The sequence below is a fragment of the Paroedura picta genome, chromosome 14 (assembly GCF_049243985.1).
Source record: "Paroedura picta isolate Pp20150507F chromosome 14, Ppicta_v3.0, whole genome shotgun sequence".
Lineage (NCBI taxonomy): Eukaryota > Metazoa > Chordata > Lepidosauria > Squamata > Gekkonidae > Paroedura > Paroedura picta.
Genome location: NC_135382.1, coordinates 7818672 through 7830803, shown reverse-complemented (window position 1 = coordinate 7830803; position 12132 = coordinate 7818672). Strand labels below are relative to the sequence as shown.

General features: G+C 48.1%; 1 protein-coding gene across 1 annotated transcript in view; it reads left to right on the top strand.

The window, feature by feature from the left end:
* Nucleotides 1–12132, top strand: part of XRN2 (5'-3' exoribonuclease 2) — an 88456-nt gene that overhangs the window by 75287 nt on the left and 1037 nt on the right. Inside the window, exons 28-29 of the mRNA XM_077309461.1 lie at nt 6359–6428; nt 9982–10126. Coding sequence (XP_077165576.1) covers nt 6359–6428; nt 9982–10126 — 215 coding nt within the window. The remainder of the gene's footprint in view (nt 1–6358; nt 6429–9981; nt 10127–12132) is intronic.

Sequence of the window (12132 nt, the reverse complement as noted above, 5' to 3'; positions counted from 1 at the left end):
GCCCACAGAAGGACATTGCCTGGCAGAATGATTCATTTCCATTTCATTTCTTTCTTGAATGTTCGAGGAAAGCAGTGAAATTTAGCTTGTGGACTTGGTGACTGAGGCAAGGATGAAGCAGAATTGCAGCCCAGCAGGGTAATAGGCCATCCAATCTAAGCTCTCTTGGAGCTCATGGAGGAGGGGGGGGGCTTGTTCCCTGATTTGACCCTGACATGCTGATGAATAATTGCATGCTGATAGCTGCAGGGAGTCAAGTGGAGTCTGATAGCAAGCTATGAGAACGGCAGGTTTGTTGCTGCTTGCCCAGAGTGCCTGATTTTATTACTTTCATTTCAGTCAGTAAACTTGTCAATTAACTGCCTTTCCTCTAATCAAAAAGAAAAAAGCGAGCATATCCCAATCAGTAAACATGAAGTCTTGGTTTTGATTGCTATGCTGATTACACAGTTGCTACTGGAGAGGAGGGTGGCTTAAATTGCTGCATCATTCTAGGAACTGCTACTGTTCAACAGAAGCAATAAGTAACTGTTGCTTCGCCTCTTGTGGTGTGTCTCTCACTGAAGTGTCTGTCTCCCATCATTTGTGTGGTCCTCCTTTCAGTCCGTTGTCTTATAAGCCATAATGAATGGTAAAAAGGTGGTGTTGCACTTTTCTGTTATTTATTTTGACAAATTCTGTTTGTCGGCAGTACTCCCAAGCAGGGATCCCTCTAAGCAGGGGGTCGTGAACACAGGAAGCCCCACTCAGCAGCCATCCGGAGTTGGGCAGGGTCTTGCACTGCCCCATTGCCCATTTTAAGATTACGGCAGTTCTGCTCAGGAGGGGAACGGCTCTGCTCCGTGGGTGGGGGCGGGGGCTTAGAGAGAACATAGCTCCCAAGCGGACTGTGCCCAGGGCGGGGTGAGGTGGCTCAGCAGGAGAGTACCTGCTTGGGACACAGACGGTTCCAGGGTCAGTTCCTGGTATCTCCAGTTAAGAGGTAACGTAGAGCCCCGGAGAGCTGCTGCCAGTCTGACCAGACAATACTGACCCTGATGGAGTACTAGTGTGTGTCCTAGTATGACAAGATGGCATGGGCCATGATGCCTCCTTCAGTCTGCACTGGTCTTTGATCATGTGACAATTGTCTCTCTGAAGCCGTACTGAGCCTTTTAAAAAGCCTCACAAAAAAGTATACAGACGCTACCAGCCCTCAACACTTGCGCACACAATGTCCCCAAGTGCTCCTAGTAATAATTTGTAGCCTGAAAGAGATTTGCTAACATGCATAAGCATCCCTGCCCACTTGCCAAGGGGTGGGTCTTATTTGATGCAGGTAACCGATGGGGAGGTGTTTAAGTCCGAAATAAAAAACAATCTCTGGGCAGTGGGTCTGCTGAGCTGCTGTTTCCTTCCTTGTGCTTTGCCAGAGCCACACTTTGCTCTTCATCTTCTGCAGACGTTTTGCCTCTGAACAAACCTCTCGTCACTCTCACCATTGCTGGTGCTGATGGAGTGCGTGGGCAGAAGGGCTTGCCTTGGAGCTCGCTTCTTGCGGCTCTTTCTTGACTACCAGGGAAATGCTGATCACCGTTTCGGGGGCAGGAGGCGAATTTCCTCCAGGCCGGACTGACCAGGGATCCAGGGGTTGGGAGGCATCACCTGGGCATGGAATTGGGGTCCCTGTGGGTGGGCAGGTAGTTGTACATTTCCTGCATTCTGCAGGGGTGGACTAGATGACCCTTGAGATCCTTCCACATTTTATGATCTTTCAGGATTTATTTGGTGTAAATTCATCCTGATTTCTTTTTCTTTTTATCCCTTAACTAGAAATTAAGCCCCTGTATGAAAAATACAGTGGGTGCTAGTGGGCAGTGGGTGGGTGCGGGGGTGTCCCCCCCCCCGGGCCCCTTACCCCGCTGGAAGAGAGGGAAGGAAGGCAGGCAGGCAGGTAAGCCATGGGAGAAAGAAAGCAGAAGAGAAATGGATGTATGGGAGCAAGAAAGGAGATTAAGCGGTGGGTGGGTGGATGGAAGGAAGGAAGGAAGGAAAGAAGGAAGGAAGGAAGGAAGGAAGGAAGGAAGGAAGGAAGGAAGGAAGGAAGGAAGGAAGGAAGGAAGGAAGGAAGGAAGGAAGGAAGGAAGGAAGGAAGGAAGGGCAAGCTAGAGGGAGAGAAAGAGGCAGAGAGAGAGAGGCAGAAAAGAGAGAGAGAAATGGAGCAAGCAAGGCAGGCAGGCGCAATGAAAGGTTGACAGGGCAGAGGGGGAAGGAAGGGGGGAAGGATCCGCTGGGCGGGTATGGGGGGCAAGTTGCAAAGGGGGCAGCGGGGAAAGAGTTCAGGGGAGAGAAGGGTGGCTGGATGGCTGGGTATGTGGAGTCGGGAAAGCAACGGTGGAGCGCAGGGTTGAGTAGCGAGGGGGCAGCGGGGAAAGAGTTTGTGGGAGAGAAGAGTGGGTGGGTGGGTGTTTGGGGGCGGGGAAGCGGTGGCTGCAGGGAAAGAGTTTGTGGGAGAGAACGGTGGGTGGATGGGTGTTTGGGGGCGGGGAAGCAGTGGTGGAACGCTGGGTTGAGTAGCGAGGGGAGCGAGCGGTGGGGAAAGAGTTTGTGGGAGAGAACGGTGGGTGGGTGGGTGTTTGGGGGCGGGGAAGCAGTGGCGGAGCACAGGTGCGGCGCAGAGAGAGACAAAGGAAGGAAGGTAGGAAGGCGAGAGTAAAGAGGACGGGGCAGGGGAGAAGGAGGGGGGAGGCGAAGGGTCAGCTGGGCACCTCGAGCCCCCCCCCCCCCGGGCTGCATGGCAGGTTAGGATGGGCGGCTGCCTACCTGCCTTGTCGGCGGACAGTTGTGTAATGTCGGCCGAAGGCGGCCCAGGTTGAGGGGTGGGCGCCTGACTCGTCAGTCCGGGGGAATGGGGCCAATTGTTGCCCCCCCCCCCCATCCTGCTTTTCTCCCCAGAGTTCTTTTAAGGGACTGCGAGGAGAGACTCGGGAGGCATTCCCTTGTGTTGCCTGTGCCTGTTAGCCTGCTTTGTAGCAGGAGAGGGAGAGGGAGAGGGGGAGAGAGAGAGAGCGAGAGAGAGAGAGAGAGGTGTGGCAGAAAAGCCTGCATAGAATCATAGAATCATAGAATCATAGAGTTGGAAGGGGCCATACAGGCCATCTAGTCCAACCCCCTGCTCTACGCAGGATTAGCCCTAAGCATCCTAAAGCATCCAAGAAAAGTGTGTATCCAACCTTTGCTTGAAGATTTCCAGTGAGGGGGAGCTCACCACCTCCTTAGGCAGCCTATTCCACTGCTGAACTACTCTGACTGTGAAAAACTTTTTCCTGATATCTAGCCTATATCGTTGTACTTGAAGTTTAAACCCATTACTGCGTGTCCTTTCCTCTGCAGCCAGCAGAAACAGCATCCTGCCCTCCTCCAAGTGACAACCTTTCAAATACTTGCATGTTGCAACCTTGGTGGTGGGAGCTAGATATCTGCACCTGGGTGCCTCAAGGGTGATGAGGGGAAGTCATAGGCAGGCAGGCCCTAACCTCTAGGGACCCCACTGGCATGTGCCACTAATACCCTCAGGGCAGGTTATTTAAGTTGCTGGGAAAAGTCAGAATATGAATAACTAATGTAATTATTTTTATGTCCATTAAGTTTTCTTAGAGTAACTATCACTTGTTGTCTCACACTTGCACTGAGTGAAGGTACATTGTTATGCCCAGAGGGTCAGAGGTCACAGATAAAATATTTCTGGCAAACTGGAGGGCAACAAAGATGGTGAGGGGTCTGGAGACCAAGATGTATGAAGAAAAGTTGAGGGAGCTTGGTTTGTTTACCCTGGAGAGGAGACGACTGAGAGGGGATCTGATAACCATCTTCAAGTATTTAAAGGGCTGCCATATAGAGGATGGAGCAGAGTTGTTCTCTCTTGCCCCAGAGGGACAGACTAGAACCAGTGGGATGAAATTAATTCAAAAGATATTCCGTCTAAACCTCCGGAAGAAGTTCCTGACAGTTAGAGCAGTTTCTCGGTGGAACAGGCTTCCTCGGGAGGTGGTGGGTGCTCCATCTTTGGAAATTTTTAAACAGATGCTGGAAAGCCATCTGACGGAGAGGCTTATTCTGTGAAGGTTCAAGTGGGTGGCAGGTGACAGTGGATGAGCGAGAGGGTTGGGAGTGTCCTGCATAATGCAGGGGGTTGGACTAGATGACCCAAGAGGTACCTTCCAACTCTATGATTCTATGATTTCTTGCCCCCCATGATTTGTACTAGTCATTGTTTAGACAAAAAACCCTGATTTGAACTCCAAACTGAAGAAACCATGTCAGCCTTTTGTGCTGTGTCCTCTTAGCACTAACTTTTCTTTGGCATAGTGCCCTGGAGGCCTCATGATTGACAAACCCTGGCTGCAGCCATTCCTATATGAAGCTGAAGCAGAGTTAGAACAAGCCCCGGTTTCTGATTCTCATGTGGGGGGGGGGGGGGATTGCAGAGAAGGGTTGTTTAATATAGACTTAATGGCAACCCCAGTGGGGGTGAACTGAACCTTGGAAATGACACACCTTCATTTTTTGCCAAAGGACACAAAATGCTATAACAGCGGAGGGAGGTTGATTGATTACTTAAATGCCTTGGGCTTTCATGATTTTTTCTCTTTATTCCTATGTTGTATCACAAGCTAGTCTTCATCATATCTAGCGTGTAAAATTCAGGAGAACGTTAAAAAGAGCCTGCAGTTTTCCACAGGATGTTGCCATTCATCCAAAGTAAACCAAATCCTCACTTTCCCTCCTCCTCCCTTGTAATCTCTAGCTGTCTGCTTTTTGTTTTCCTTTCTCTTTGCAAAATTCTTGATCCCTCTTCTGTTTTTCTCAGAAACGGTTGATCCTCTTCATGTGGGTGGGATGGGAGCAGTGGGGGAAGGGCCAGGACCCTAAGTGGGCCATAAGTGCCGGAGTCCTAACCTTCCTATGACGCCCCCCCCCTTCGTCTTCAATTAAAAGGGGCATGTGAATTGGTTTCTTATTGAGAAGACTGCTGAGTCCCTTGTATGCCTTATTAGTTGATAGTTTTTCAGCCCTCTGACTGAACTAGTACCAAGATGATTCTAATAATCTTAGCAAGGGTTTATTTCTTTTTAAACAGATCTCTTTGAATTCTGGAGATTAGATTGCACAGTATAGTCACGGCTGTTTTCTCCTGTAAAGATTTGTGCGGCTGGAATTTCATTGGTTACAGTAGCTCTGTCTCAGTAGTTCAAGGAGACTGGTGTTCAGCTTTTGAAATAGCATCTTTCCTCTGAGAGATTTGCTCATGTTCCATAGTAGGAATGGGCATGCCCCCCCCCGCTTCCGTTAATGAACTTAGTACAGTGTGGTGCCCTCCCTGAACAATTCTTGATCAAAAGACCTTCCAAGCTGGAATTGCCTGAGTGTTGAAAATTGGGCTGGAGTTTCCCCACGGCAGTTTTGTCTGTGTCTCACCTGGCCCGCCTGCACTGCCCGTGGCTGCTTTTCAACTGCTGCTTCTGCAAGAGGTCCAAAACCTAAACCTGAAAACCGTCCAGTCTGTTGCCAAGCCCTGAAGGGGCTCGGGGGTCTTTCCCGCCATTCCTTTTTTTGAAAAATGCCGCAGTTGACAAAGGCCGCATAGATTATTGCAAGGCCCTGGCGTCCTTCAATATTAACAATTTAACAGGGCCTTACCGTTGGATTGCGGAGTTATCCATTAGTCAACCCCAGAAACCAGCTGTTACAATTAGGTTGCACTTAAACACCATTGAAGGCAATCAGAGATGTCACTTAAACTGATGCTTTTGATTGATAATGCGGTGTAAGTGTTTGGAACTGGCTGGGGAGCTATTGATTAGATATTTCTTTCATTCTGTGTGTACCGGTCCATTTATTTAAGAGAACAGCAGCTGTTTAATTGCATAGTTTGTTAAATTGATGTTGTTGCTCCTGCATCTTTGTAGTGTCTTGTACTTTTGTATTAAGCAGACCGTAAGTGGATGGTCTTTCAGATGCACCAGACAGCTTATAGCACCTGGTGTCTTCAGCTACAGGCCCAGGATGTTTTTATCCTGAAAGCGAATAGACTTCTTCCATGGGTTGCTCAGATCGAGGGATACTCTCTTTCTCCTCTCCCCCTTCCAGACGTTCTTTGTTACTTTACTTATGGAATTGCCTTAAGGGGGACAGCAAAACTACATTTCTGTAAAGATTTACAAAATACACATTCGGAGTTCATAATTTTATATTTGTTTTAGTTTTAAGAACATTTTCCAGAATATAAAGGGTTTTTTTTACAATGCTTACCAGTTTTTAAATGCATGTATCAGCCTGTTATAATTTGTTTTGTTTGTTTGTTACTTCTCATTGACAGATATCAGGCCCCAAGACTCCTGGCAAGGCCCCACCCCTCTCTTTCAACAGCCTCTGCAGAGATATGACAGGTACAGGAAAGAGTTCTTGGTGCTGGTTGTGAATTCCTTTATTTCAGAGATCATTGAAAGGTTCCATGCTGCAGGCTTCCATTGTGGCCATGAAAATCATCATTTCCCTAGAGATGTGAGGATTTTCTGATTGTTTCTTAAGAGTGGCATTTCCCCACTAATGCAAGCTTCAGAATTAACTTTACCGACTGATGCTTGTCCTTGTGGCATTTTTCATTCTTTGGCCTGTATCTCATTGATGTTTTCGAGGTACTATGAATTTCAGCCGAGGGAGCTTAAAACTGCCTTAGGTTTTGGACAGGCTAAACAAATTTCTTTTTAGGGAAGTCGTAGCGCTTAATGAGGCATAACTAATGGCGGCCCACTTTTATCCCGGCTGTGCTGGAACCGCAGCGTCAGGACAGACCCGCCATTGATTCTTGCTACAAACCTCTTGAAGTCCTAATCAGCTTCTTTGGCGCAGCTTTTTCAGGCTTGACAAGTCTATTGTCGGGCTGTGTCACTGTAGGTCAGTAGTTATTAGTTGCCACTGAAAACAGTTTCTTTAACTACTTAAGACTGAACTGAATTAAATGCAGGAGGGACTCAGGGGAGGATTAAGGAATCTGCGGTCCAATAAGTGCTGTGGAACAGAGAGAATGTGACATGGTTTGATAATGAGGGATGTTTGATATATAGGTTCCTTCATCGATAAGCTGCTGTATGCCCTTAAACCTGATACAGTTTGCCGACTCCAGGCTGCCTCTGCATAATTCTGCTGCATCTGCAATGCAGAGTAAGGCCACACATGTGAATTGATCATTGAGTGTACACTTTCTGCACACTGTACTGCTCTGTGCTAAAAGAGAACAATTGCAAGCAAAATATTGAACCACATTTCTCCAGTAATGACTTCTGCCTCTTACCTCAGTCCTTCAACTCGCTTTCATTTTTTTCTAAACAAGATCACTCCTCCACATTTTTATATTCTAAGCAATGTACTTTCCTTTGGACAGTTTTGAAATGGATCAAAGAATAGTGTGGTGGCTTGGTCCATAACTTGTTGCATTGGCCTTTGCAAGTGTAAACCTAAAGAATCTTTGTGTTGATTTAATTCACTGTAGGCTTGTTATGGTCAAGCACATATGTTGAAGTGGCCTCAAGGATTTTCACTTTTGCTATATTAAGACTGAATTATGAAGTGTGGTATTGGGAGGGCACTAGTTTGCCATTGTGAGCTTCCATACCAAGGCAAAAAAAAAAAAAAGCTGGGAGAACTGACTTAACATTCCTGAAAGATTTCACAAGAAGAAGCTGTCCTCCCATTCCTGCCCATTTGATTCCTGCAGACAATTGATAGGAGGGTTCATCAGATAAGACAGGCACGTCTTTCTAATGAACTCCATCCAGACACAGGAAAACCACTTTCTAGTTCCAGTCCATCCCCTGGGAGGCTTCCAGATGAGACAGGAATGTGATGAGTTACATCCCCTCCCTGAGTAGTCAGTAAAACACCCAGCAACTGTTCATGCACGCCACACTTTGGCACAGATAGATTCCCATCTTCTCTACCTCTGAAGATGCAACCACAGTTACTGGTAAAATGTCAGGGACTAAAACTACCAGACCAGACCACACAGGCCAGAAAACCCACAACCACCAGTGCCAAACCACTGTTGGGGCCGCCTGCATTGCACACCGCATTGAACTGGAATATAATTAAACTGTTTGTACTTAGAGAATGTGCAGTACTTTTTCACCTTTTAACTATGACTTCTCAATGAAATTAATAGATTTGCTTGAAAAATCACAGCTCTTGGGCAGTGACGTGATTCCTATTCTTAAAGCTTCATTTCAGTTGCCTTTGAAAGGTGAACTTTTTCATGCCTTAATATTCAGCCTACTGACATGAGGCTCTGTGGTCAAAGACCCCCCCCCCCCCTCACATTTGCACTGCCTGAGCTTCCTGGAGGGATCTGGCTGGCTGTTCTGGAAGCAGAATGTGTGGCCAAGTGGACTCCAGTGGGATCCAGCAAGCTAGTGGGGATGAAGTCAGAGATGATGCAGGAAACCATTTAAGATTTAGTGAGTCAGGACCCTGCAGATTGGGCACAGCATAGCAGGAAGCGAGCAATCCATCCTTAGCTGCCTTTGCAGTAGGTACACCTGCGTGGTAGGGCCTTGCCTGCAAGGGTGGGGGGTGCTGCCTGAGGTGAAGTACTCAGCTCTTTCTCCAGAGCCCTGCCTTTTGCCTGGGAACCAGGGAGGCTGTGGCTGCACGGCATGTGAGTCAGAGCTGCTGAGCAGCCACCCCTGGAGCGGATTCCCAGTTGCCCCAGTAGAAGAGATGGGGCTGCACATGCCACTATCCCAGAGGAAAGAGACTTAGGCGGCTACAAGGGTGCTGTCCCTTGGCAGTTGACAGTAATGGGTGCCAAAGCAGCCGCTGTTCACTTGGTGCAGGTTACTCAGGGAGCCATTTGGGTTGAAATGCGTCCTGCTGTGCCTCAGGTGAGGGCAAACCGGAACCCGCCGGCGGGGACCCCGATAGCTGGCCTGACACCTTCCAGCCCCTCCTCGGGCTCTTGCTCTGCTCGTGAAGCGGCCGCCACCTTCTGATCAGGGCATGTTTGGCTCTGGGCGTTAAGTGGATTTTGGGTTTTATTGTTAAGATTCTCTCGCCTCGCAAGCCACTCTGCTCCTGAGAGCTCATCCTAGAACTGCCACTTCTGTGCAGGGATTTTTATTCTGTTAGTCGTGTTAACCTTTGGCGGTGGTTAAAGCCTTCCCCCGGGATGGACATTTGGGCCTATGATGGACCTTGCGGTTGTGTTCCCATCTAAACTGTGCGGCAAATGCCGGCCGCTCTGTGCCAATTAGCGCTCATGTTGCTAGGTCACTGTGGTCAATTGAAAACAACTTCAATAGGCTCGAGAAGGTTTCTTCTTGATCAGGCCTTTTGGACACGTTGAAGAGAATAATGGGCAGGAGGAGAAAGCAGCCCAAGCCCCTGCCCTGGATTCAAGCCCCTCGGCAGTAAGAATTCATTGGCCGATTGCAATTAAGCTCAAAGAATGGGCTCCCTGAATTAGCCTGGACATCCCATAAGGAGAGCCTCCCCCTTGCTCTTGTTTACTCTTGAGATAACGCTCCGGGCCTGCAAATGGGCTTCATCTTAAACCTGTGCTTCGAGTTGCCGCAGAGAGGCAGCTGGCACGCTGGGGATACCAAAGGGACGGGCTCTTTTTTGCAGGTAGTCTGTTAAACCTGTCTCTAAATGTGACTGTTTCCTACTTGAAAAAGCCCTTCCGTTTGTTGCCAATGAGCATCCAGGAGTGAAGGGGCCAATGGAGAGGTTTTTGTCATTGGGCTTTTGTTACCAGGTCTGTCATTAGGAAAGCAACAGCATTTTCTTCAGCTGTGAACAATGGGCTGGAGACTAGAGAAGGGCTGAATCTTTGTGCAAATCAGTGGCATGCTAGACAGACCCAAAGGATATCGTATCGTCTGAATGTAGCCTTCCTAATGGGGAACTGGAAATTCAGTGGCTGTGATTCGTATGTTCTTTCCTTAGAAATTCCGGGGCCACCCCTCTTCTGGCTTGGAACCGTATGCCTCACTCCCAAGGCCCCCCATACCAGCAGAACCACTACCAAGGGCCAGGGGGCCCCATGAACTACCCACAGAGGCCTGACGATCGGAGGGAACGGGGAAGACAGGTAACAAAGCACAGTGTGGCTTGGGGGGAGTTTTTTTGGGCCTGTGGTCCCCCAATAAGCTACAACGTTTTGTCCGACTTCTGGGCATGCTTTCAGTGTGTCAGCAGCAGGCATTCCTGTGTCACTAGCATTTGCCCACCCTTAGTTTTGTGCAGTGGAGGAATAAAGCCCAGCAAACAAAGATAATCAAAACTTTAATATGGTTATAACCCTGCAAACATTAGTATGCTCCATAGTTTGAGATGTCTCTGGGAAAGCAAGTGGAAGGGAAATTGTAGCCTATTTTAATTATTCCTGCAAGAGAACAAGCTTTCTTTTGAAAATGAAAGCTGGGTATTCTGGGACCCCACGTGAACTAACATTGCAACACCACAGTGATGTGGATATTTTACAATCATTTTTTTAAAAAATAAGGTGGGTGCTTTGACCCTACTAATAATGATAGCACCTCCTTTGACAATCCTCATTATTTAACCCATGTGTGGTTAAATTATGTAGCCCACATGACTCTGCAACTGAAGAAAATGCACAGGGCAGGCAGACATGTAAAGAGCCCTCCTTACACCAATTCCAAGGCTGGTGGATTGACTCCCAAGAAAGTCAGGAGTAACTTGAGCATATGGGAAAGGTCCTGGTAAAGGAAAAGGTATCCCCTGTGCAAGCAGCAGGTCCTGTCTGACCCTTGGGGTGACGCCCTCCAGCGTTTTCATGGCATACTCAATACGGGGTGGTTTGCCAGTGCCTTCCCCAGTCATGACCGTTTACCCCCCCAGCAAGCTGGGTACTCATTTTACCGACCTCGGAAGGATGGAAGGCTGAGTCGACCTTGAGCCGGCTGCTGGGATTGAACTCCCAGCCTCATGGGCAAAGCTTTCAGACTGCACGTCTGCTGCCTTACCAAGAGGGATTGACTCCCAAGAAAGTCAGGAGTAACTTGAGCATATGGGAAAGGTCCTGGTCATATGGGACAAAGCTAGCTTGCTTGAGTCACTTGCCAGTAACTTCCTGTGGCAAATGCCCTGCCTTCGGGGGGAGGGGACAGAATTTTTAGCCCTCTTGCCAGAATAAGTGACTGGTCTCCATTTTTCCATCGTGGAACATTCAGTTGATGCAGAAATTCATGAACAACTCAATCTCACTAAACTTAGCTTTTGGAAGTACTGAAAGGCCCAATTCTGGCTTCTTTTTAAAGCAGAACTTGACAGGACTGAACTGGCTGGTTAGCCAGAAGCTGCTAGAAGTGCAAAGTGGGCTCTCCTCCTGTGATTCTCCTTTCAGTGTTAAAGTGTAGTCACCTTTTCCTTTTTAAACCTGCTTCCTTGGCCAATTTTTCTCTCTTGAGGGGGTGAATTCCTATCTATCCTAATGATACTTAGTCACATTCCACCCCCCACCCCCGCTTGAGTTAATTCCTTGGGTCCGGTAGTTCACATAACAGAACCCTTCTCCCAGGTGCAAAAATAAGAGGAAAATAAAATTTGCCAGTAACTCGGATTTATATGCTTTATTCTAACGCAGCCTTTCTCAACTTCTTTACCATTGAGCATCCTCTGAAGCCTTCTCCAGGCTTTGAGACATCCCAGGAGTGGCATGATCCTGCAGAATTTTGCTGGGAAGCAAAGCTGTGTGCATGCCCACCTGGGGCCCTTCCTCTTCCCATGCCCTCCACTTTGGGAGGGGTGGGTGGGGAGACGACTATATGGTCATTTCACCTGATAAATGTTTGAATTAAAAAAATATTTAAAAAATGAATTAGCTCCCACCCATTTGGGAAACGCTTCCAGGGCCATCAGGAAACCCCAGGGCCTCCTGAAAGCCAGTTCTAATGCTTTCCTTGGGTCTGTTCTACCAGTGAAAGCCCAGAGCCATTAGCAGAGTGGGCCTGCAGGAGCTCCCCTTGTGTTCTTGCGTTTTCAGAGACAAACTCTGTTTCCAAAAGAGAGCGGGAACTACTTTGTTGTGAGTCCATTCTGCTTCATACTCAGCATGCCATACTAAGATCTCTT